The sequence below is a fragment of the Haplochromis burtoni genome, unplaced genomic scaffold (genome assembly GCF_018398535.1).
Source record: "Haplochromis burtoni strain Fernald_Lab_line unplaced genomic scaffold, NCSU_Asbu1 Contig_257, whole genome shotgun sequence".
Classification (NCBI taxonomy): Eukaryota; Metazoa; Chordata; class Actinopteri; order Cichliformes; family Cichlidae; genus Haplochromis; species Haplochromis burtoni.
In genome coordinates this window covers 792286-817510 of record NW_024582618.1, presented here as the reverse complement: position 1 = coordinate 817510, position 25225 = coordinate 792286, and the positions used below count along the sequence as shown (strand labels likewise).

Below are 25225 nucleotides of genomic sequence, written 5' to 3'. Positions count from 1 at the left end.
TCACAATGTGCACTTCAGATCTGATTTCAGCTCTTCACAGTGCAGGTCTACACTGGAAAGTTATGCAACATATTCAAAACATACCAAAGGACTAAAGTCACGTTTTATGTTTTTTTTTTTTTCTTTTTGTTGACATACGTTTCCATTACGTATCCATTATATTGCAATCGTCTGTACTTTGAAGGAGAAATTCCGGTTTTTAAGGAGTGACCGTGCTGCCCAGTGAACAGGACCACCCTTCTCCTCCCCTGCCGACCGCTCCCGAGCTTCCTGTCCGACAACGTCATTACGTCACTCTGCATCCGAACCTAGACCAGTCGCAGCCATTTTAGTCCGCGAAATAAACTTCAATCTCAGAGCTAGACGAATAAAAAAACTGAATACTTAGCATAATTCCGTTGACGCAATTTGGATACCTCGTTGCAGACCACGGCTCGGATGGATTCGCTTTTCAAGTCGTCATATTTCGGTAAGAGCACAAACCCGGGGCGGCGCTGTCTTGTTTTTAGCATGTTAGCCCATGTTAGCTGGAGCGAGCTAACTGGAGAAAATGTAAGGAGGTTGTTGTTGAGGAGCATTCGTGATGTGCAGACCTAGACAGCAGAGCGTGGCTTGGTAAGGAAAGCATGGACAAGGCTCATTTGACTGTAACTTGATGTGTATTTATTCCCTTTCCTAGAAATGACAGTCATGAAAGCGCTTCATTATATTTTATGTTCGTCGCTGTCTGTAACTCACTCCCCTGTCAGATTTAAAGTAGTTATCCAGCCTTAGCTTAACCCACACCCACTCGCCTCTGCGATAACAGCCCAGCCGTCTCACTCAATAACACTCCCTCGGGAAAATCTATTATTGCTGCTTAAACAGACTAGCCTTTTGTGAGTATGGTGTTTGTGCAAGGTGTGTGTTTATTTCAGCCATTTCCTTCTAGCTAACTGCGGATACTGTCTGAATTGCAAGGCATGGCATACAGTGTGTTAGTGAGCCGACAGGCCAATTTCTCAAGTAATACTGTCGCAGTGTACTGAGTCTCCTGGCTTACGGAAACACCGGCATGTTCTCTTCCAGCCTTCCTAGTCTAATAAAGTGAAAAAATAAATAGAAGTAAAATAAAGATGTCTAGAGGTTGTGGTGCAGCAAATCCAAACAGCCTGTGTGTGAGTCATGCAGACTGGCAGGAAGCGTTTATTCAGAGGCGGCTCTGTCGAGTCAGCGTGTCACTAAAGTGTGAATTATTCACGTTATCTTAAACATTGTGCATATGGTTGTATGGGAACGGAAATATACGGAGGCTGTAGGTTATTTTTTCTGCCTTTTAGTGTAGGGTTAGTTTGCAACAGTACTGCGGTTTCCAGTATTGCGGTGCTTGTCATGCAAAATAGAACAGGCCAAAGAAGCAGCCCAATGCGCTGGGAAATTAGGGGCTTTTATAAATCCTCCGAGTCGCAGTTTTAATTTTGCTTAGGTGTCACCACACTGAAACTTTTAGTGTGGTTTACCTGGTCTGTTTGTACGGGTTCTTTCTTATTTCTCTTCTTCTTTTGAAGGGGATCTTTTGAGCAAAGTCCCCTAAGGCAGCCAGGAAGGAAACGACACCACATGTGTGTCTGTGGGAAACAAGAGCAGAGCAGCGACTGTGGCTGAATGAGACAGGGTGATGACATAATTCCTGTCTTATCTTTGGTTAAAAGCAGACATTTTTGTCCTGCAAGACCTGGTCTATTGAAGGCTCAGAAATCTGCAGACTCAAACTGCTCAAAAGCGGCTCTCATGTACGCCCTACACATTGTTCTGTTGTTTGAGCTGAAGCTGAGCTGTGTTTCATACTGAAGAATAGCATGCTGTGACTTAAAAAAAAGAGTACTTGATTTTCTTTTTGTTGCAGTGCCATGCCAAACAGGCATGTCCTAAACAGGACTACATGACATGGCAGTTCATCAGAGGTGATGTTCAGTCTGTGCGTTTTTCTATGAAGACAGTGTGGACACTAGGTCTCAGAATGTCAGTTATCTCAGGCTGTTTAAGAGAATGGGTGTGTGTGGCTGCCTTATCACTGGGATTCTCTACAGGGCTATTTGTAAGGTGGCCCATGACCTTCTCTTCAGACATGTTTGCAACGGCTGTGGGTACATATCTCTGTGGCTGCAGCGATGCCTGCAAAGCTATTGTGATTGTAAACCACTTTCCATTGCTTTTAATATTGTATAAATTGTTTTATTGTTTTACCTCTAGAATCCTGCTCTCTGCTTAAGAAATGTTGTCCTTTTTTTTTCTCTATATAGGCCTTTTTCTCTCAAGACAATCAAGACACTGTTCCCGGTAAAATGCCATAAATTATGTCACCTGTACGGCACGAGTGTAGCCTGTTTTTTATTTTATTTTTTTATAAGGCAGTGAAAGAGAAAGAAGAGCCTAAGGCAGCAGGCACACCCACATTCTGTCATCAGCCTGGACACCTTTGTTGACTTGACTGATCTTCCTTTGTCACGCTGCAGATAATCAGACACAGATAAAACCTGAAGCCAGTGTTAGTTTAGTTAATCTTAAAATCCTCTGTGGCTCGTTTGGCTTTAGTTGAGAACACCGCACTGTGCTAACATCTCCAGTCAGCATTGATAATGTAGAGAAATGCCTCCGAATCACCATCTGAAATCTGTTTGACTTTTCAGAAGTCTCACCAGGAGGATTTATTTTTAGCTCTAGTTTAGCAAGCGCAATGATCTAAGGATGGCATAGTCATTCATAGTAGGGCTGGGCCATATTATACCGTTCACGGTAATACCGGTATAATGTTAGGCAACAATAGGAAAATGACACATCGCGATAGAATATGAGTAAAACGCGCATGCGCAGTGCCTTTGTTTTCATACGCACATGGCCGATTGTTGAGTGAAACAGATGAACCAGAATTGGTTTGTAAAAAATGGTGCAACTTCAGTGATGTGGAACTGGTTTGGTGTTTGTCCGTCAGATACACGACAAAGCACATTTCTTTGCAGAACATGCAAGCGGCCGTTGTTATCATTGTTGTATTTGTCAGATTAAGATGCTCTTAAATCTGGGAGTAATCTGGGTCCTAAACTCCGTATGCTTCAGGTCAAACGAACACTGCAGCATCACTGAGAGTTAAAAACTGTCTAAATTCTTTCATCTTTAATAAAACGATCAGCATTGCTGCTTTACCAGGTGTAACTATGAAGTTTAACTTCCAGGCATCCATGAAAACAGAATTTATTACATTTAACGGAGTTAGAAGTTAGCAGGAAGCTAGCGGAAGTTAGCTCGCTAGTTTCGCTAGTTACCTAAGCATGATATAGCATGTTCTGACTGAGAGATTTCTGAAAAAATTCAAACGTACAGCTCTGCTATCACTTCCAACATAAATGAAGACAGGAAACTAAACAGCAGTGACGTTTGTAGGGTTACTGAAGTTGGGCTAGCTGGTATATAATGATGTGCTACGTGATCGCTAGCGACACAGCTATGTTAGCATAACATAAACAGTGAAGCTGGAGGACGAACACTAACACTTTTCCACTTATAAAAGTTAACGTTAAGGTTCCTCGATGGTTAGAGACAAATGCAATCGCATGGCAGGATGCTGTAAACGGACCAAACTTCAGTCAGGAGAACAACTGAGATAATCCATCCACAATACGAGGTTAGTCATTAATATACTGCAACAACATGGGAATAGAGCAGCTGCCAGAGAATTCAACATTAATGAATCAATGGTACAGAAGTGGAGGAAGCAAGAAGAATGAGTTTAATAAAGTTTGATTTATCTGACTGCTTTGTTTCGCTTAATGTGCCTTATAATCCCGTGCACCTTATGGTCCGAAAAATACGTACTGCACACTGCAGTTTAATGTTGCAAAGCACCTCTTTTTAACTTCAGTGGATATTATACATGGTTATGCTCAGGATATGTCAGCCCATTTCTACTGGAAATGCCTTTTGGTTAAACTTTCAGCAAGGAATTTGCATTTGCACTGTTAATTTTTATAAAGCTTTAATGTACATAAAAACCAGCTTCTTGTTTAAGTGAAAATAAATGGAAGGTTGTCTTTTTGCGCTAGTAATGTTGTGGAGTTGTATTTTGTCTCGCATCAATTATATCGTCAGTTATATCGTTATCGCAAATTTTCAAATATATATCGTGATAAATATTTTTGGCCATATCGCCCTGCTCTAATTCATAGGCTGTTATTTCCATGGTACCTCGGCTGAGCTCCAAATACTTTGAAAACCCCTTTCGCTGTCTTCATCCCTACCTATGCAAATACTTAAAGTTAACTTGACTGTGATCGTCGTCATCGCCCTGTACAGGCATTTTTAATTTTTTTTTAAATTTTTTTTTTTTTTTCTTTAATTTGCGTTGAAAGGGAAATTCCTCAAAATAAGACATTGTAACAATAATTGTATCTGAACTGGTTTCAAATGGATGTTTGCACATGTGCGCCGCAGCCCTGAACGTTCGTAAATACTGCATAATGGTGCTGCGTGTGAGAAGAGAAAAATCTGATGCAGGCAAATCAACCATTAAATGGTCTTTGTCCAAAACAAATGCAAAGTTAAAGTACACGTGAGCACGGCAGTGGTAGTTGTTTGGTGAATTCCCGCCTGCTCATGTCTTACCCGGGCAGCTCCCTCCTGTACTTGTCTTAAGGTGACCATCTCGTGTTGTGCGCTACATATGAAGACGACAGCAGTCGGTGTGCTAACCCGGTTCTTGCATCATTGTTCAGAATTCCTGTGTGAAAAGTGTTTATCTTTTCAGCCACTGCCATCTGTAAATATCAATGAGCCCAGCATTAACTCAAACTGATGTATTGTACATTCGTAGTCTGTACAGTGTTTGTGCAGGATCCAAAGAAGAGCTTTGAGTGTCCTTCAAGAAGCCTGGAGAACTGTTCCTGGAAAAAGAGAGTTCGGCATGTGCAGTAGAACAAATATTGACTTTCAAGCTCACTGGAATTTTAAAAATAGTTTTAGCCTCCTATAATCTATTTCCATGTGTGTTTGCACACATTTCAATAAGTTACTGCACCCATTTCCCATTTTCCTATCATGATATAGAGAAGTGAGGTGTTGCTCAAGATCTTATTTTGCACATTACAGTAGAGAAAACTGGATGACAAATGTGTACTGACAGGGAAGCGAAGGGTGTCCTTGTTTATGTGTTTGTGATTGCACCGAACAGTGGTCTGTGTCTGTAACACGCCCACGGGCAGAATCATAAACAGTAAAATATACATGCAGCTTCTGCATCTGGAAGGTGAAGCCAGTCGTGCGGCACATCTATTACCTGTGTGAATGAGTAGCGACCGCTCACTCGCTAATGTTAAGCACCCTTTTGTTTCTAGAGGTGTGTTTGTGCGCATTACCCTTTGATGAGGAATGTGCGGCTTGTTGCCTCGTGCCATTAAAAGAACAGAGGGCACAGCAACATGCTGCGCCTGCCGTCTGGATCTGCTCTTTGATTCTGCGAGGGGGACCACCGATGTTTATCCCACAAAACCTCTTCAGCTGCGACAGTTGTTGGGCCCTTCCTCTCTCTTTCACTTCCCCCTTTCTCGCACTCACTTGTTCGCTCAACATGTACTCGCACATGTCACGGAGGTCTGGCTGCTGGAATGCTGCACTGCTGTTCTCTCCTGCCGTTCACTCTTGTGATACGAAATCCATCTAGCTTCATTTTTATAGTCTGACCGATGTGAGTTTTTGAAGTGAAGTTGTTGAACAGGCTAAAATATGCTAAACTGCATTTGTTACTGCTGTTAGGGAGGAACCCGCATCAACAAGATAACTGGCAATCTTACTGTAATGCACAAACGTGATGTGGCACACAGGTGCTTAAAGGTTGTTGTATTAAGATCTTGTCATACTGCTTAGCAGCCACACAGCAATAGGCTAAAATAACCAACTTTTAGCATTTATGCACGTAGAATACCTTTTTATAAAAGCTTCATTTTCACTGCACAAACACTCCATACAGAAGCACGGGTATGTACATGGGCATGCAGTATGAGAAATGTGGCACAAGGCCATTATCTTTCCAGAGTGTCAGTGAATTGATGCATGAGTCTTATCCTAATTAAGTTATCTACTTTGCACACATCTCAGAGAGGATTAAAAGCTTCTTTGTGTGGCTGATTGATTCCTTTTCTCTGCCTCATGCTGCAGTATGATGCTGCACTACAGCTGCAGTGTCTGTTGTCTCTGTACAGACGATCATAGTGTGCATGTTTTCCGTGCAACCTTTGAACGTGATTTTTCAGACCCAGATGAAGCTTTGAGTGTCGGCCGCATCCATTGCAGCATTTTGAAGTGGTGCTTACTACTTTTATTCGCCGCACCTTTTAAAGCAGCATCACAGTGGCACCATGTTTTGCAGATTGGATTTCTCATTAGGTTCAAGTAGTTGTTTCCCAGTGTGGTTTCTCTTGCCCCTCTATTATGTTAAACTCTGGTTTGGTGGTCTGAAAACGCACTAATATTCAGCCACCGCTTCTCAGAAGTAAAGGAAAATAAAGCTTACTGCTTTTTTTTTTTTTTCTCTTCTTTAAATGTAACAGCCATTATGACTAGACAGAAACAGAAGAGACTTTTAGTGAAACAGGCTTAGCACTGAATGTGGTGTAGGATTATACACTGACTGTCCAGTGTCACTGAGTCATCTGAAAAAAAGGAAAACATGCTGCACTTGTGAGTTTCATTCTCATGATGTTTGTTTTTCTCTCTCCTTCCAGATTCGACTCAATGGCTTAGTGTGACTCTTCACAGCAACTAGCCAAGACTTCTTTCTCCGTCCCTTGTCTGCTGCTTCCTCAGGTAGGAACGGTCCCATCAACAGCTGATATACAGTTACCACCCAAGGCGATGGTTTTCTTTGCATCAGCGTCCCAGCTGTGTGCCAGCAAGCTAACAGACAAACTGCATTTGTTTTAACGTAGTGTGGGAACAAGCATCCATCCATTTTTGTTGATCACTTCTCTATTTCAAGGCTGTTTTTGTTTACGTGGCACTTTTTGCGTTTAAGTCTGGTCTTTTGGACAGAATGGAGGGATAACTGGTCCAGGAGTGTGTCGTCCATCCAGAGGATGAGACTCACTGGAAATGCACTGGAGTATGTCGCCCTGTTGCTTTTTGTTCCAAAGTACTTGGTAATTTAAATTGCAAACTTAAAAAAGTAGGCTTGTGTCTCTCTTTAGACGCATGCACCCTTCTTAGAAAATGTCTGACCTCTACAGTCACTGTGTGAAACACTGTTTCTGCAGTTTTACCACAGAAAGCCATTGAGGTTACACTGCTGAACTTCAAGGCCCGAATTATCGCTGAACCAGGTTGTTTTAATAGCACATAATCATCATATAAGAGGCAGTGAGTGGTGATGGATTAGAAACCAAAGTTTTGGCGACTGGGGTGAATTTTGTAGTGGTTGCAGCAGTTAACATGGACCAACTGAGAATAAATGTCAAGTTAACTGGCAATGACTCCCCTGTTAGTACTTAATGCCAGATTAATGGAGCTGCAGACTCTTGATGTTGGTCTGTGAAACTGGCACAGATCTTAAAGGAAAACAGTGTAGTGGAGCGCTGCGAGAGCAGAGACTTATAAATGAAAACTGATTTCAAGTCCAAGCATTTGTTGCATGTCTTATGGTGCTGCAGACTCTGTGGTCTGTGTGATGCCTTTGACACTTGAGGGGAGAAAAGAAAGATGCAATAGGAACAGGGTGCTTCTCAGCCAAAAGCAGCACATCAGGATGGTTATTAAAGAGTGTTTAGGTCCAGGAATGGATAGATTTGGGTGCTGCTGGAGAGCGATAAATGGCTCAGACCGAGCAGACTGTTGGGACGCCATGGATACTAAACTGTTTGTGTTGCTCCCCGAAATGTTTCCGTTCCCTCCGTTTGAAACCACCACAGCGACGTCATGCTCCGGATTATGAAGCCTGTCGGAACAGAGAGAACATTCATGCACAAATTGGCGTTGTTTCTCTTGAGCAGCGGTTTGAAGTGATTATTCAGTATAATAGCCAACCCAGCTGGCTTAATGAATAATTTGGGCTGCGACTGAGCTGTTCCAGATGGCTGAAATGAAATGCCACCCTTAGCATTTCACCAGTTGGGTGAAGCAGTCATACCAACAGGATGATGATGCTCGTTATTCTGAATTAGCGTTATTTTCGAGGAGCCCACAAAGTATCGTTGAGTGACGCATTCCTCCTGTTGAGGAAGGATTTTAACTGATACTCCTCTTTATCTCTTCTTTCCTGTTGCTCTTACACAGGTAGCAGGGAGACATTACACACAGGGACGGTGATCCGTTGGTTGCCTCAGAGCCTCCCCAACCTCCTGAGGCAGGATGGAGCCCCAGGCTTCCCAGAGGCAGTTAGGAGCAGAGGGGGATTGCGAGATGTCAAATCTACTGGTGCCCAGTCCCCAGAGCGAGGCTGTGACCCATGAGATGGAGGAGCTGTCGCTGCAGCCCACACAGAGCCTGCCTCCGCTCAGTGAACGCAAAAATGGTGAGGATACACTGCACCACACAACATCCACAGTTCATCACTGTGGGCTTCCCACACTTCCTGTCTCTGCTGCAGCACAAACTGAGTGACATTATTTAAAAAGCAGTGAAAAACGGAGAAAAGTGATATGTGTAAATCCCTCTTTCTGTGTTATTCTCTAAGGTGTTAGAGAATAACAAGCATTATTATCAGCTACATGCATACAGATAAAACACAGACAAAATGGTTTCATAGATAAAATCAGCAGAAACCGTGTAAACTGAAGATGCCAAATACTGTATTTGAAGATTGCATGCGTTGATAGTGCACACACTGTCCAATAATGTAAATACAAAGATGTGCAGTCATTAACTGCCACTCTATTAGCCAATCACGCTTCAGTCCTCAACTCCTGATTCCTCCACCAGCTCTGCTTCTAAATCCTCACAGTGTCAGTGTTGTTTTGGCATCCACATGGGACTGAATATGACACTGATGGATGGCTATGCAAATACCAGGCTTTGGGAGCGGGTTCGGTTCACCGCCAGCTTCTAATCGTGGCTTAGACTGGCGTATGGAGACCAGTTAAGCCATTCAGTCCAGTCACTGCGGTATTGATCATGATTCCCAAGAAAATCTTAATTCGTCAGATGCAAGTCAACAAATGCTGCAGTGGGTTTTAATCAAAGCTGCTCCAGACTGGATTTAACACGTTCTGGGTGACTGTAGGATTTCGCAGGAGAAATGGCTTGACTGCGGAAAATTTCTGTGGAATGTCAACAGTAGTAGCACCCACTCATCTCGGCTTTTGTCATTTCCCCTCCAGTGAGAAAACATACCTCATACTTTCCACCCTCTGAGCCCTCCACAGCACTTTGCCAACCGCAGAGTCCCTCCTCTCATATTGGCTTTTATCATGCAGGTGTTAATCTGTCTGCCATCAGACGGCTCTGAGTCTTAAGCTGTGGCGAGCTCAGAGAGTCTGGAGGGAGAGGAGGAGAATTACAGCACCACTATCAGCAGGATGGAGTTTGGAGATTAAGGGTTTTGAGGTTGTTTTGACAAAGATTAGGAGTCTGAAAAGGAAGTAGCCTAAAAATTGAAGTTGGTAAGCAGAAGTTTATATGCAAACAAATAATAAGAATAAAATGAATCTCCACCAAGCTGTTGATTTTCTTTTTATGTTTGCAAATTGTGAGTTCTACCTATAATTAGCTTTGAGTAACTGACTTCTCTGAACAGGAAGTCCATCTCACTTGAGGTGTTTATTTTTGGAATTCGCGGTTTTAAGAAATGGACCAGAACGGGTGATAGACGCGTATCGCACGTGTTCTCTAGCCAAGTGTAGCGCTGGCTGATCTCTTGCAACTCACAAACTTTTCTTTCTCTGTTTGGATGTCACATGACAGGCTGGCGTGCCTAAGCATGAGTAATACAGAAATGCATGACTGTTTCATGGCTGGATGGTCTGTCACGTGGGCAGCTCACAAGCCTCTCAGAAACAGGGTAACGGTGTGTTAATCAGTGTCAGATTTCAGGCCCTCTGCTGTGGAACCAGTTTGGATACAGGAAACGGACACCAGCTCTACTTTTTTTTGATAAAGCTTATAATTAGGCCTGTTTCGGGTGACTCTGAACCCTCCCTTAGTTGTTCTGAAAAAGGCCTGGGCTGCTGGGGACTTCCCATAATGCACTGAGTGTTTCTTCTTAAGTTACCTTTTCACACTCTGTGTTTATCAGTAGTTATTATTGATCTCCGGCTCTCTTCTAAGATGTGAAGTTTGTCCTGCCACCCTGTACAGGGTTTTGGTAGAAGAGATGGTGTGGACGTGTCTGACTGATTTTAATCGAGTATTTTATGAAATTATTGTTTATCAGACTGAGAGCAAGTAAAGAAATAAATACAGGCCACGTTTCCACAAATACAAATGACTTCTCTCTTTTAGGATCACATGTTGAAGCTTATATATAGATCATGTAAAATAGTTTGAAGCCCACAGGGAGGGAAACTTGTAAATAACTCATGAAAGAATGAAGTTATGTTGAAACCAAGCACACCATTGTTTTTCTTGTGACATTGCCAATAAGTTTGATGTGTCACATGACCCTCTTCCTATTGAAAAAAACAAAAGTTGTATCCAAGATGGCCGACTTCTAAACCACCCATCTTGAGGAGTTTGCCCCCTCACATATACTAATGTGCCACAAACAGGACTTTAATATCACCAACCATTCCCATGTTATTACGTGTATCCATATAAATGGCCCACCCTGTATAATCTTTATTTATGATGGGTTTCATTAGGATGTTATCATTACTCATTTAATACTGTCCAAATAAATACACAGCGGTGGTTAGGAGTGCTTTTGACAAACTGCTGAGCTCACCAGCAACACTTTCCATTTCAGCGTCATATTAAGCAGCTGTCAGGGTGTTTGCTAATGTGCGCCTCTGCCAGCGGCTGTGTAATCTCCCTACTGTTAAATTTATTAACAACTGTGAGCAATTAATTGTCTCAGGACAGCTCACACTAACTCAGAGACACTCAGAGCAGGCTGCACTGTTACACAGCCACAAAGGACCAAAGTGCTATACAGAATAATACACGAAAGACGTAAAACGAGAAGGACAATAGAACAAAAGTAAAATTAAAACCTCTCACAAGGTGTCAAAGGTGGGTTTAAAAAACTATTGAGAGGAGGCCCGTCTAATGTGCAAAGGCAAATTGTTCCACATTTTAGGAGCTGCAGCCGGGAAGCAATCAGTATGCCTGATTCATACAGAATACTGGAACTTAGCAGAGACTCTGTGATAAAGACCTTATCTTTTACTCCACCCTGGTTGTCTCCACTTCCTCCGTACTCTGAAACACTTGCACTGTCCAGCATTCAAATATTTTAACAGTAACCATGCTGTTTTTTCCTGTCTCATTTCTCCTTATCTCACAAGTTTGCCTTCAGTGTCTGATTGCTGCAGATTGTTATTAGGAAAACTTTAAAGAAGGGCTTAAAATCAAAAGGTGTCCTGAGTTGTAAACGTTTAAGTAGTTATCTTTTAATTTCTTTTAGTTTAGCAAATCTGAGCAGAGAGGCTGCACTGAAGGCGCAGGCAAAGCAAACGCTTTACAAAGGCAGTCAAACCTGCTGTGTCTCCAAAGTGTTTCTTTCCTAAGTTTTATTGTCGTTAGCCTGCTTACACATAATCTCTAATATATATTGTGTGTGGTACTGGTACTGGTTTAACAACACTCATTTCTTTTACTTCCTTATTTCTGTGTGAGCGCATAAACGCCTCATTCATATCCACAGTTTCCCTTCACACTGCTGAGGTCACAGGTCATCGTGTGTTTGTCAGTCTGAGCGCCGTTTCCCGGAGGAATTCGGGGACGTTGTTTACTGGAAGTCTTAACTGAATCACCTTAAGCATACATGTGTCCACCGAAACCTGGCTCGCAGTGTTTACAGAGCGCAGCGAGAGTCCACGTTACTGATTTTTTTTTTTTTTGAATCTGCAATTATTTCTGTAAATTTTTGACTGGAGCTGCGTTGCCTTTAATGCCAGTTTCGTCTGTAAAATGAGCATCAGTTATGAAAACGATTGGCGGTAAACAGATGGGAAAGACAAAATATTGGTGAGGCAGCTGTTTCCTGTTGTGTCGTAGGAGTTTGTATTTCACAGTAATTTTGACGTGTCCCTTCCTGTGAATACAGAAGTGACTGTACTTGTGCCCGGTGCTTAATCTGTGGGCATTTGCAACTCCCACTCAGTGTATACGTCCCTGTGTGACTGTCTCTTAATGAAATCCCATTAAAGCTGTGTGCTGGTGTTTCTGAGAGAAGCGGTTTCTGCTGAGCATGCAGTTGTTGCTGCCTTTTTACGTCCAGTGTCTTGCAGCGCTGAGTCAGCAACTGCTTTGAAACTCTAAGAAACAGTGCAGTCTGGTGTAGGGTTCCGACTAAACGTTATTTTTAAGGCCGGCTAATCTGCAAATTTTCTTCAATTAGTCGACGATTATCTCAATAACTCTAATCTCTGCTCCCTTTGGGCAAACCTCCTGTTCCAGGCTCCACCTGCTGAAGTCTGCCCACCTGTGAAATCGCCCTGTCAAATAATGACCCAGGAAACATGAATTTTAAAATAATCAGCTGTGTTTTTTACATTGCTCGATAAGACCGTCAGAATAAAAATGAAATGGCTAATATTTTTATTTAATACAAATTAAAGTCCTCATAGTATTTAAACAAAAAATAATGTGCAAATAGGAAAGTAAAAATGGCTGCTGCCCATAAGCTCAAATAAAGCTTCCAATTCAATCAAAAAAGATTTTATTTTCTAGTCCAAAATAACAAGTTTCCAAAGTTTACAGATGATTAATTGGACGTGCTCTGGAGTGAGGCCTGCTCTTATCTTTGAGACGATGTTCCCAGCTGCTGATAACAATGCTCTCTGTCGTGACTTCAGCCATTTGAGAGGTGCAGATTCTTTTCAGGTGCCCCTGTTTAATGCTTTACTATCATATTTCACTCATTAGCTAACAAAACTGACTCGTGTTGGCTTAGCAAACATTCTGAGAAGCTTCCTACAGGTAAGCTAACATAAACATTACTGTACAAACAGCAGCATAAACGAGGTATCAACGCTGCGCGCTCTAAAACTGCGCCGTTCAGTGATGACATCACAGCCCCAGTATGCGGCATTTAAATGCTTGTAATGAAGCAGCATCAATGCTTTGCACTCTGCATTTAACTTTGTTTTCTGTGCTTTTACATTGGGGGGGGAAACCAAACTTTTATTTTTTATTTTTAACATTTCCTTCCATCCTCCTGTTTCGCGCTCCGTTCTTCTTCATTAGTGTTGAGTGCATTCTTAGCAGGCGATATAGGTGATACTGCTCCTGTAGTGTATTGCAGTTACAAAAACACTTTTACGTCTTATGATGTGTCGAGGATACAGACGAGGCAAACAAACTCATCTCAAATTGGTTTCAGTGAAAATGGGAGTAGTGGGAGTAGAGGTGGAGGAGGGGTTAAAGGCTCTGTAGCATAAACATACCACTGTGGGAGGACAAGCTCTTTGGATGGTCTTATTACTCCGTGGTCAAGAGGATGTGACTGGCTTTCAGCTTTTAAACAAAGGTGAATAAATGGTTGATAGAATATCTCTAAACACATGATGCCATTATTAATATTCCTGTCCATGATTTCTCATGTAGTTTAGAACATTTCAACAAAATAATGAAACAAAATGTTGTGTATTGAGTCGTGAGTGTCTTTGTCTGTGTGTCTTTGCTTAGCTAAGAGATAGCTGTGCTTTAGATCTTCACACTGCAGGCTGTCGGTGATGAGTTATGACAGGGCAATTTTTATTGCCTCCCATCCCTGAGCAGCGACTGTTACAGTCACGATTTGAGTCTTACCAGGCAGATTTGAGGAGTGAAGTAACAAAACAATAACAGGGTTTTAGGTTCAATCGCCTAAAACGGCAGAATTCTAATACCTGGGAGAGACTCGCCACGCTAGCGTGCACCTCCTTGTTTAACCCCATTTGTAAAGATGTGATCAGCTGCAGAGCATTTAGCGTGAAAGTCTGCACAGTCATCCTAAACATGAAAATATACGTAACGTCAGCACGATGAGTACGCTGTGAGTTGCATTAGTGAGACATTTTTCTCGTCATCTTTTGGGTTTTCTGTGTTTTTCTTCCCTATTTTATTTCCTCGCTTTCGTAGTTCTCATTAAGCATCAAGCAAGGTTTCTCTTCTTTTTCTCTACATGGCAGTTAAATTTGCTTTTCCATGTTTGCTTTCAGTGCTGCAGCTGAGACTCCAGCAGAGGCGAACCCGGGAGCAGCTGGTGGACCAGGGCATTATGCCACGTGAGTAACTGCAACAGCTATTGTGGCGTGGGTGGGAAATAATAACAAAGTGGTACCCTGGTTCATACTGATAACTCAGGAGACATTTAAAACAATTATGATAATAATTTGTGAATAAAGTAGATGAAAATGTTTTGTATTGCAGCTTTGAAGAGTCCGGCAGCTTTCCACGGGCAGATTCGCAGCTTGGAGAGGGCCCGGGTAAGTTTATGGGAAAAAAACTACATAAATGTAAACTTGAGTTGTTGGTAACAGTAAAATTTAAGTAATTAACTGATCTGTGTCTGCCTTCCTCTCCAGACTGAGAATTTTCTCAAACATAAGATCCGCAGTCGTCCAGAAAGAGCAGAGCTGGTCAGGATGCACATCCTGCAAGGTTCTAATAATTGCCTATTTCACAATGCACAAACTTCTTTTTTTAACAATGCTTTAAGTATTGTTTCCTGTGGTGCTTTAAAGTGTTGAAATAGAAAGACTGATGTCATATTTAAGCAAGAAAGGATGTATTTTTAACTTGATGTTAGAGGATTTAGCTGATTTGATTTATGACTGATTGTATAACAATTTTTATTGTCGTCCCCAGAGACCGGAGCAGAACCTTCACTACAGGCCACTCAGATGAAGCTGAAGAGAGCCCGACTAGCAGACAACCTCAACGAGAAGATCGCCCAGCGACCAGGCCCAATGGAGCTGGTGGAGAAAAACATTTTGCCGGTGGATTCCAGCGTTAAACAAGCCATCATCGGTGAGAACACATGATTTTAGTTTACGTTTAAATTCATCGGTACAAAAAGATGTCTTTGTTTGATCCTTTGAATAATAGTAAAAATTACAAATCTTTTATCATCTTTCAGTGGGCCAGGTGAATTATCCAAAGGTTCTCGAGGAAGACAGCAACGACGCTTTGTCCCCGGAGCAACCGGCCAGCCAGGAGTCCCAGAGCTCTGCGCCCTCACCGGTGGAGAGCAGAGCACCAGAGACGCCCTCTCCAGTAGCACTGCCCAGCACCATCCTGCAGGTCAGCTGGAGGCCCAGACTGTTGTTATTTAATGACAGTGACATTGGAGGTTTTAAGTGTGTCCCCCTCCACCCATTATTTCTTTGCAGCCCGTCCCAAAAACAGACTTCATGAAAGTAATCGCCACCAATGAGCCGCCTGCCAGCCACCCAGCTGTCACACTCACTCATCCAGTCGCTACAGTTGTACCTCCAAAACCAGCCCCAACACTGGTGAAAGTAAGCACAACGCATCTGTTTCCATTTTCTGCTTTTCTCTGACTGTTGTTGAGTTTAACACATGTTAATACTTTTTCCCTCCACGTTTGCTTCCACCAAAGCAAAGTCAGCAGAAAGCTCCCTCAGAGAAGAGTCGCAGTAAGAAGGGCAAGGAGCCGAAGCCGAGGGTGAAAAAGCTTAAGTACCACCAGTATGTTCCCCCAGACCAGAAGCAGGAGGCCAGCGAAGCACCTATGGACTCCTCATACGCCCGGTTACTGCAGCAACAGCAGCTGTTTCTCCAGCTGCAGATCCTCAGCCAGCAGCAGCAGCATTACAACTACCAAACTATATTACCAGCACCGCTCAAGTACGTGTGCAAAGCAAATTACAAATACTAGCCCCGCCCCCCCGTGTTAACATTGAAACCAGTGTTATTCTGCAGTTTTATTTCTACCTGTACTTCAGATGGGTTTCTTTCTATTTTTGTGTTTCTAAACTAGTTTGGCTTGCTTGACATTTGATTTTTAATTATGAAACAAAGCCAAATATTGTTGTTTTCAACAACACAGAGGGGCAGAGCGCCAATAACAGGCTTGTGCCTAATCATATTGATAACTAACAGGATGTTGATGAACCAGCTGCTGTTTTCGTGAAAGTCCTGGCAGCAGCGGTGTAGCGAAGCTGTCTTTGAAATCGCTGTTGGCCTGTGATTTGGTTGACTGGTGTTGTTAGTGAGGCAAGAGGAACAGGATGGATGGGCTGTTTGAACCCATTTCCTCTCCTTGTTTTCTTCTTTCTGCCTTTCTTCTCTCTATAACAACACCGTCCCTCTCTCCCACCTCCACTTCCTCTTTTTTGTTTCATATTCCTGTAATTCAGAAATGATTTCCTTAAAAAAACAATCACCTCATCTTTGTTTGTCTTTTCCCCTCCCCCTCTGCTGCAGACCTGTGGCAGAGGGTCAGAATAACGGTGGGAGTACACTGCCAACTTCTATTGTGGTGTCTTTGCCCACTGCACCTCCCCCTGCTGCTCTGCCTTCAGCAATGGCCCGGCCAAACAACTCGCTGTCCAACCGCAAACCCGGTGTCCTGCCTGCCAACCTGGAAGAGATGAAGGTATTTGTTCAAAATCACATTCCCAGGCACTTTGGAAATTTCTGTTTAACTGACTCAGAGAAAAATAACATAGACAAAAGTACTGGATGACTACTCCTTAATCTTTGAATTCTTTTTTTTTTTTTTCAGTCCCATTGCTGCAGGTGTCACCTAGCTATGCATTTAGCCTTTATAGATGTTTGTGAAAAAACTCGGCCTTCTAAAGAACTGACTGAATTGAAGTGTTTTGCTATAATAAGATGCAACCCTGCAACAAGCCGCAAAGTGTCAGACCATGTAAAGTTACAGAGCAGATGTAAAAGTCTGGCTTGTTTGGCAGAGGAAGTCCTAGCCTCCTCTGGCATTAACATCAGCACAAAAACGGTGCACCGTGAGCTTCCTGACACGGGTTTGCTTGGCAGCTCCTGTGGGTGCGATCTTTGTTGAATCGTTAAAAACTTAACATCATGTAAAGTTGCAGAGTGCCAATGCACAAAGTGTGTAAAGTTGTGCTCTGCTGACTCAGTAACTACAGCGTTCCAAACATTAACATCAGCACAAAAACTGTACACTGCAGTTTTACAGCTGTAGGTGTCGGTGCCACAGTACTTACGTCTGTAGGAAAGACTTTGTGCTGAAGTGTGGTATTTGCTTTATTACAGTGTTATTAGAGAAGATTAATGCCACTATGACGCCTGCGCACTAAATCAGAAACTCCAACCTGAAGCAGCGTGTCTTCGCACAAAGCCTGAAAACTGCAGCACGTATGAAGTCAGGCGTTTGTGGCTGGTATTTGTTGGTTTTATGATGGCTCATCATGAGTCATACAAGATATGATGTGCTTTAGACGTGCTGTTTGGTGGATTGTTGTCCCTTTAAGCACAGCCAACATGTTTCCACATTTTTCCACGTCTTAATGCAAAGCCAACCATCTGCTGTCTCCAGCTACAAATTTAACAAACACACATGAATTATGTTAATCTTTTTTTTCTCTTCTAATTCTTGGCAATAAAATGAGCACATTTCCAAAGAGAGTGAACTGCTCCTGTAAAAATAGACTACTAAAGTCTAAAATCTGATGCTGACATGATCCTCCTTTTGTCTTCCCAGGTGGCCGAGCTGAAACTAGAGCTGAAGCTTCGTGGCCTCCCAGTGTCGGGAACAAAGACGGATCTGATAGAAAGACTGAAGCCTTTCCAGGACAATCCCAGCACCACTGCTGCTGCCAGCATACCCACTCCTGCCACTACTACCCTATCTGCCATCCCCATGGAGGTTACCACAACTACCACACCTGCTGTAGTCCCAGTCCAGCAGGTGGCTCCAGAGAGCATGAGCTCTACGCCGCCTGTTTCACCTGTTCCTTTTGATCTCTCCGCCCTCCAGCAGGATGTAGGGATGTCTGAGGGTCTGTCTGAAATTCAAATGCTGACCTCGTTAGGGCCACAGTCCTCACAGTCTTTCAAAGTCCCAGAGGAAAAGGACAGAAGGCTCCACGAGAAGGAGCGGCAGATAGAAGAGCTGATGAGGAAGCTGGAGCAGGAGCAGAAGCTGGTGGAGGTGCTGAAGATGCAACTGGAAGTGGAGAAGAGAGGTCAGGGTGACTCTGCCTCTATGTCCCCCAAGATCGCTCCAGGAGCTGCTGTGAATTCTGTTCCTCCTGTCCTCAACTCTAACCTGGTGAAAGTCGAAGGTGCAGTCCTGTCAAATTGTTCATCGACTGCTGCTATCCCAAGCTCAATCCTGGGTTCACAGGCACTCTCAGCACCCGTGGCAGGAGTGGTGAAGTTGGAGGATGTGACCGTTTCTTCTGGCAAGCCGCTGCAGACCCAAACCAAGCTCATCACACAAATCCAGGCCCCAGGTCAGCCTCAAGTAACCAGCAGCCCACAGCTCCTCTCGCAGTCCCAGAAAAGTCCCAAACTGCGAGCCCAGCCACAGTCCCAGCCTACACCCCCCAGCCTGCAGCAGTTCTTCATCAGCCACTCGGGTGGTGTTTCCCAGGTGTTGGGTCAGCCTCAGACTTTGTTGACAGCAACTGGCCAAGCTGGAACACAGATCCTCCTTCCAGTGTCACTGCCCAACAACGCTGCTGCAATCCAGCTGCCAAGCACCACCGTCAGCCTGCAGGTGAGTGAGCCAGTGGCGTAGCATGGCAGAGGGTGTCACAGAGTAAGCGCGTGTTGATCTACTATAAACTCATCTTGGCATTATTAATGATAATCTTAATATAAAACCTAGAAAGAACCATCTCGACTCATCCTCTGTAAAGTTGAGGTCTTAAGATCTCGCATGTCTTTCCTCTGCACTAGCCTGTTCTCCAGGCCACAGTCTCAAACCCAGGCCTGGTCCATTCCTCAGTCCCTCAGCTGCAGACCACCAAGGTGGAGATGGCACCCAGCCAGCAGCCGCTGCTACAAGTGAGTCACGTCTCATTAGTAGTTCCAGTTAGCTCTACACAAAAGCCACAAAGACCTGTGATGCACAGAGGTCTGATGTCAGACTCTCTCATGTCTTGGCAGACTCTGACTATGTGCAATAACACTGCTGGCTTGGAGAACCAGAGTAGACCTGAGATGAATCCCCAGTGCTTTTTGAGAAGCTCCCCAGAGAATAAGCTCTCTCCACGAGCATCACCCAACCATCGAATCTCCAACGGGCCCCTCAATAAGGTGTCTATCAGGAATTCAGCATTTTTCTGAACTTAACTCTTCAGATCTTCACATATTTCTCTGACTTGATCTTTTCTCTGTCATCTTTGCAGCCTTCCTCTCCTCAGCCCACCTTCATCTTCCAGCCCACCTCCCTGGTTCCCCAGCCTCCTAAGACCAGAGAGCCTCCCCGCTATGAGGAGGCCATCAAACAGAGCCGCAGTCTTCACATCAACAACGTTTCACAGGTTAGATGAAAACAAGCCACAGCTGACACACACACTACTGAAACTGATGTGTGCAGAGTACAGAGAAGCATAAAAAACGTAGGCGTATACTTCCAGTTTTTCCAGCCTTGAGCAGCTTTTTCGTTTTTGGTTACAAAGCGTCGAGTCTCTTAACGTCCTTAAATGTCTTTTCAGGTTCCCACAGCAACCAGCCAGCAAATGGACGACCTGTTTGACATCCTTATAGAGAGCGGAGGTAAGTTGGTGCACACTGACGGTGCAAAGCAAAACTGTTCTGTTCAGTGTGAAGAAGTTTAAAAAGCCCCAAGTGTCAGAGAAACGGTGAATAAGCTGCTGTGTGGGCAGATTTGATGTCAGTACGCATTTTAAATTGGCAGATTCGAGCTGATTGTGGCTGATCTGATATCAGCCTTTTGGATATTATGTATAACAGAGACCACGTACCGTGTAAACCGCAGACTGCCAAAAGGGGTTACTTTTACTCAAGTAATTTGGAAATGTGAATTTGACTTTTTCTGCATTGATGAGTCATAAAATGCTCCGATCGTCCTCACACTGCCGACTAATAAAAAGCGAGAGACTCTGAATTCACCATGACAGCAACTTCTATAAAAGCTTCTAGGAGTTGTTTTTAAGGTTAATGAGACGAGATTAGAAGGGACGTTCGTGGAGGCTTTCCTCCTTTAAAAATAAACCTCCTCAATAAATTAGAGATGCACATCCCTAAAAACCACTTCACAAAGCACCACTGCTATTCTGCTTGTGAGTGACACACAATCTTGAAAGAAGTGAAGAAGAACCTAAAGAGAGCACTAACACAGCCACACCCACCTCCATAACTTCTCTGAAATCTTTGTTGGTGTGTCCAACTAAAAACTCTGTACAAGTGTTCAAAGCTGACAACTCCAGAACAAAGTTGTGTGACATGTGAGAGTCACATGTTACTCTTTTAACTGTGAAGCGCTCGTTTTCAGAGGGGCAAAGGCTCGGTGCTGCTTTGCTACATGAGTGTGTGGATGCCTTGTGAGCATTAAAGGAACAAATCATTTAAAACTGTAATTTGAGGGAGAGGATGAGGGAAAGAGTCTGTATCCTGAAGCTTAGGAGAGATTGGCTGATGCAATAAGACGATAACTTAAAGCACACGAGCTGATCAATGATCAAAGAAGGAAACTCATCCTTTGAAATGGCTGTTTTTTTTTTCCCAGCAAGTTATTGACCCATAAGTAAGCCTCATAATTGGCTTAAAGGATGTGATTTATTTCTACAGCCTGAACTCTGTTTAAAAACCGATACGATCTAAGATCACTTTATAAATGAGTTCTTTTTTTAGATCCACTGTGGACAAACTAACATGTTTAAATATGTCAGTTTTTAATCTGCATCCTTATTTGATCTTTGTTTTCCCGCCTGCAGAAATCACTCCATTTATCCATCAGAACTCACCGGTGTCTCACCCCAAGACTCTCCCTGTCACAGCCAGCATCACCACCCTTCCAGTCAACACCGTCCTGTCCAGACCGCCCCCGCAGGTCCAGGTAGCCCCTCCTTCCATGCTTGTGAACCCGTGCTTGCCCGGTCTATCGTCCCTGGCCACAGACAATCAGCTGGAAGCCTTTCTAGAGGGGACGCTGGCCGAGACGCCGTCTGCGTCAGACCCTCGCACGCAGGGCCTGATGGAGGAGCTGCAGGCCCAGCTCATGGACCAGCAGCCCTTCTCACCCATGGACACGTCAGAGCTGTCTTTCTGCGATTCCTCCTCGCCCTCATCCTCACTCAACATGGGCCTGTCAGACCCGGCCCTGGACAACATGGAGTGGCTGGACCTCACCATGCCGCCGGGTCCTGGCGGGATGCTGACACCACTGGGGATCCCAACGGACTTCCTGGATACACATGACCTGCACTGGGACTGATGGAGGCTTTGATGATGAAGATGGAGAAGTGTGAAAGATGGATGGATGGATGGATGGATGAAGGGAAAGCTTCAGAGATTTTAAATAAAAAAGAATAGTAATAATAATACATAAAAGGAGAAAACATGGCCTTTAAGTGCCATACCACTCTTACCAGTACATCCATACCATCTGTAATATTCCCACTACTCTAGAGGAAGAGAGGCTGACCCGAGCAGAACTACAAGCAGGAGTTTGCACAGCTTTAGGAGAGAGTCCCGTAACGGCTCGGCGGCCTGGAAAACGTCCGCCGAAAGGTGACTGCGGTCACGCTGCGCTGCAATAAAGGGATTTTTAATCAGAATAGACTTTTTAGTGTCTGATGTCATGATTTTAGCAATCATAAACAGAGCCAAGGAGACGGAGCCAAATGCTGAATGGAAGAACAGACTGTTTGTAAATAGAGTTTAAACCACACTAAGAAAACTGAGCTGAGGGGATCATTTCTAGTAGAGGTAGAGGAAAACTGCATCTGTTTTACTCATCGTGATAGATCAACGTGTCAGACAGTTCCTGAAGGTCTGATATGAATTACACTCGTGAGTGCTGTCACATGCTAGGTTAGAAAAGCTGGTGATTACAACATGACTGGAGGCTCAGACTAAAAGGAGACTTGAGTCTCTATAACGACGCACCCGATGCTAAGCCCGGGGTTATACACTCGGCTAGCTGCCAGACTGAGGTGTGAAGGAATGTCTGAATGAAGTCGAGCCTCTGTTCGCACTGGTCCGTGATTTGTTTGTAACAGATGTGACTGTTTTCTCCTGACCTACCGTTGACTCCCATCAGTCAAGCTGATCAACCAATGACTCTAAAGAACAACACGACGACGAGAGGAGGAGGCGGCGGCTCCTCCCATCGACGTGAGAGCTATGCACTAAAGAGGCGCACAAATCTGACGACGCACCTCGCTGACCTCAGAACAAGGAAATGTGAACACTGCATATCCAAGGCGATCGTCACGACTGTGACATAAGATCACGTTGCCACTGGCTGCACAGATACTGCAGTTGTCCAAGTCGCGAATTGTGAATGTACTTTTAAAAAGTGGGACTTAACTCTAAAAAAAAGTTGGCAGCTTTTTTTTTTTCCTTCTTCTTCTGATTAGCGAAACAGGAAAGGGAACAAGTATCAATTTGCAGACACACATCTGTAATAGGTGTGCTGCCAGTTATCGGAAGACGTCTTTGAGCTTTAAATCTGGGTGTCCCGCAGTATGCCTGCACTTTGTGTGTGCGAGACAGGAGAGGAAATTGCTCTAGTTTTTAAAAAAGAGATGGGTTGCTTTGGTTCACAAGCCTTTTCAATACGGGATCGACTGCTGATTGGAGGAATCGGAATACTCTAAAATCATACTCCGCTGGTTTAAGGGCGATACATCAGCTGCTGTGGCTTGTACACAAAGTCAGTTTCCGGGCAGTGTGTGAGAGAAGCATGCCCCTCTGTGTGTGTGTGTGTGTGTGTGTGTGACTGTGTTTGTTTGTCCTTGTCTTTCCGTCTCTTGCATGTACAGCCGTGTCTCCGTGTGCATGATCGTACTCGTGTTTGGTCTCTGGCTGCTTCAAACTCTGCTGCCGCCCTGAAGTTGTCTAAAGGAATTTACAAAACATCTCCCAACTCCAATCATTTGCAACCTGCTTTGCATATTCCAAATTTGTCTCTTTGTAAGGCTCCCGATGACTGTTTTACTGTTTTTTCTTGTATCTGTGTCGTTCCTTCGGAGTAAAGTTTTTTTTAAAAAGAGAAACGCAGACACCTTTACAGTGTGATGCACGGCAGGAAGTAGTCAGTGAAGGCGGCCTTTTAATTGAAGGCATCAAAGTTCACTCACCTGAATATTAATTCTTTGTATTTGTTTATGTTTTTGGGACAGATGCAGTGTAACTGTGTGGGACTTTTTTTATATTTTAAGACTTTTTTTAATGTTCTTTTTATATCAGTCAGTGAAATCACGTTTACATTTTAACCACTTTATCCTGTTATTATGGTCGCAGGCAGTAGAGGGCGATGTTTCACTTCTCTTGTGGCTTCACGGCAGATCTTCAACAGCAGCTGTTGATACTTCAGGGTAACAGAAACAGGGAAAAAACTAGCAAATTAGGCAAAAATGTTTAGATTTTTTTTTTTTTTTTTTGCCTGTAAAAGCAGTGATGTGGAGGCCCGAGCGGACTCTCTTCCTGCTGCGGTCCCACATTGTATCACCTGATCAGGCCAGGACTCGCAGATGTGCTCGGATCCCAAACGAAAAGCGAAACGCCAAATGCTGCACACACTTCCTTCTCAGCTTCTGCTGCTTCGTCTTTCAGCTTGTTTTAACAAACTCTCGTCAAGCCCACGCTCCTTCAGAGACGAGCTCGTATTCTCGTTTACCTCTGCTTCGTGGAGCGCACTGCGACGAGTAAAACGTACGGTGAAAGTCACTGGCTGATTCATGTTCAACGCGTTTTTCCTCCTTCTGATTGTCAGCGTTAAAGGCTGTCACGTTCGATACGTTGTTGCCAAAAAGGCAGTGAAACATTATATTTCTCACTCTCATTTTTTTATTTTTTGTATCTCTTTTCTCTTTGTAGAATTAAAGTAAAAGATTCAACATTTAATCTTGTTTTATGTGTATATTTTTGTTTTTTGTTTTTCTAAGACAAAATCTTTCATATCAGATAAACATAAATCTCTTTGCTGGAGTAAATCCGCACGTTTGTGATGCGACGCAACTCCCAGCTCGCTATTGTGGCTGCTGACTGGCCCAGGCAAGGACAGCTAAAAGCAATAATAGCTGCTCTCCCTCGACGTATGCTGTACTGTGTGTCAGATCCTGCCTTGATTTTATTCGTGTAAGAGCCTTTACTACAGAGTAATACAGTTCAGACGCACTTCATTACCCGGGAGGGGGAGGGAGGGGTGTGTGTCAGGATTGAAATAACTCATTTTTCTCGTGGAAGAATTCCTGCAGGTTTTCTGAACATTGCTGTTTGCTTGTTAGACTTCAGCTACCTGCTCCTGCTCTCTTTATTCACCTGCACTGTTTATCATCCTGTGAACACTGTATATTTGTTGGTGGAACAAAGCTCTGTGGAGGATATTTAATTTACAAATGAGGCACTGAGAGGCTCCATCCTCAATCGCAGATTGACGCTGAAAGGTTAAAAACTAAGGCTTCGCATTGTTAGTAGTTCTAGTCCCCTCTCTTTATCGCCGCCTCCCATGCCATGCCTCTTGTTGTTTGTAACGCCATATGTTTTGCACATTGTGTACATATTTATATAGATGTAATGCATATTTTTATACATGTGTAACATCCATGGGCTCTCTATTTTGTAAATACTCAAAAAGATGTATATAAGTACTGTATGCTTTTATGTGTCAATAAAGATTTGGTGTACTGTGAAAACCTTTTGGTCCATATTGAGATTTGTCGACATTATCTGAACTATTTGACTCTACATCACATCCCAAAGATGGTCTGTTGGACTGAGATCTGCTGACTGTGAAGGCCGTTTGAGGACAGTAACCTCTGTCATGTTTACAGAGCCTGTTTGAGCTTTGTGACATTTAAATGACGTCATTGCATTTTACCCAGAGAAATGACGCTCAATGGATATTTTCTCTTTATTGAAAAATATTTTGTCTGTGAACACTAATGATGGTTGTGTGGGGAAAATCCCAGCTCGT

The 25225-nt window shown here is 43.6% G+C and overlaps 1 protein-coding gene across 3 annotated transcripts; it reads left to right on the top strand.

Moving 5' to 3' along the window:
* Positions 1-10: 10 nt before the first annotated feature.
* mrtfba (myocardin related transcription factor Ba) lies at positions 11-23289 on the top strand. 3 transcript variants are annotated; one of them, XM_005939110.2, is made up of 17 exons: positions 11-469; positions 6753-6834; positions 8300-8533; positions 14322-14387; positions 14533-14588; positions 14688-14763; positions 14971-15132; positions 15242-15405; positions 15495-15623; positions 15725-15972; positions 16552-16723; positions 17813-18832; positions 19015-19122; positions 19225-19374; positions 19467-19601; positions 19776-19836; positions 21018-23289. In XM_005939110.2, the coding sequence occupies exons 3-17, from the start codon at positions 8371-8373 to the stop codon at positions 21515-21517; spliced, it is 3210 nt and encodes a 1069-aa protein (XP_005939172.1). In that variant the 5' UTR covers positions 11-469; positions 6753-6834; positions 8300-8370; the 3' UTR covers positions 21518-23289. The 3 variants fall into 3 exon arrangements, with proteins under 3 accessions (XP_005939172.1, XP_005939173.1, XP_005939171.1); XM_005939111.3 differs by having other exon boundaries at positions 11-615; positions 8296-8533; XM_005939109.2 differs by having other exon boundaries at positions 141-469; positions 8296-8533.
* The last annotated feature ends 1936 nt before the right edge of the window (positions 23290-25225 follow it).

Excerpts from the sequence above, each read along its gene's own strand:
- mrtfba (XM_005939110.2), top strand. The coding sequence starts at position 8,371 with ATGGAGCCCCAGGCTTCCCAGAGGCAGTTAGGAGCAGAGGGGGATTGC. Across the intron at positions 8,534-14,321 it reads GCTCAGTGAACGCAAAAATG|TGCTGCAGCTGAGACTCCAG; the intron begins GTGAGGATACAC and ends GTTTGCTTTCAG. Across the intron at positions 14,764-14,970 it reads CAGGATGCACATCCTGCAAG|AGACCGGAGCAGAACCTTCA; the intron begins GTTCTAATAATT and ends TGTCGTCCCCAG.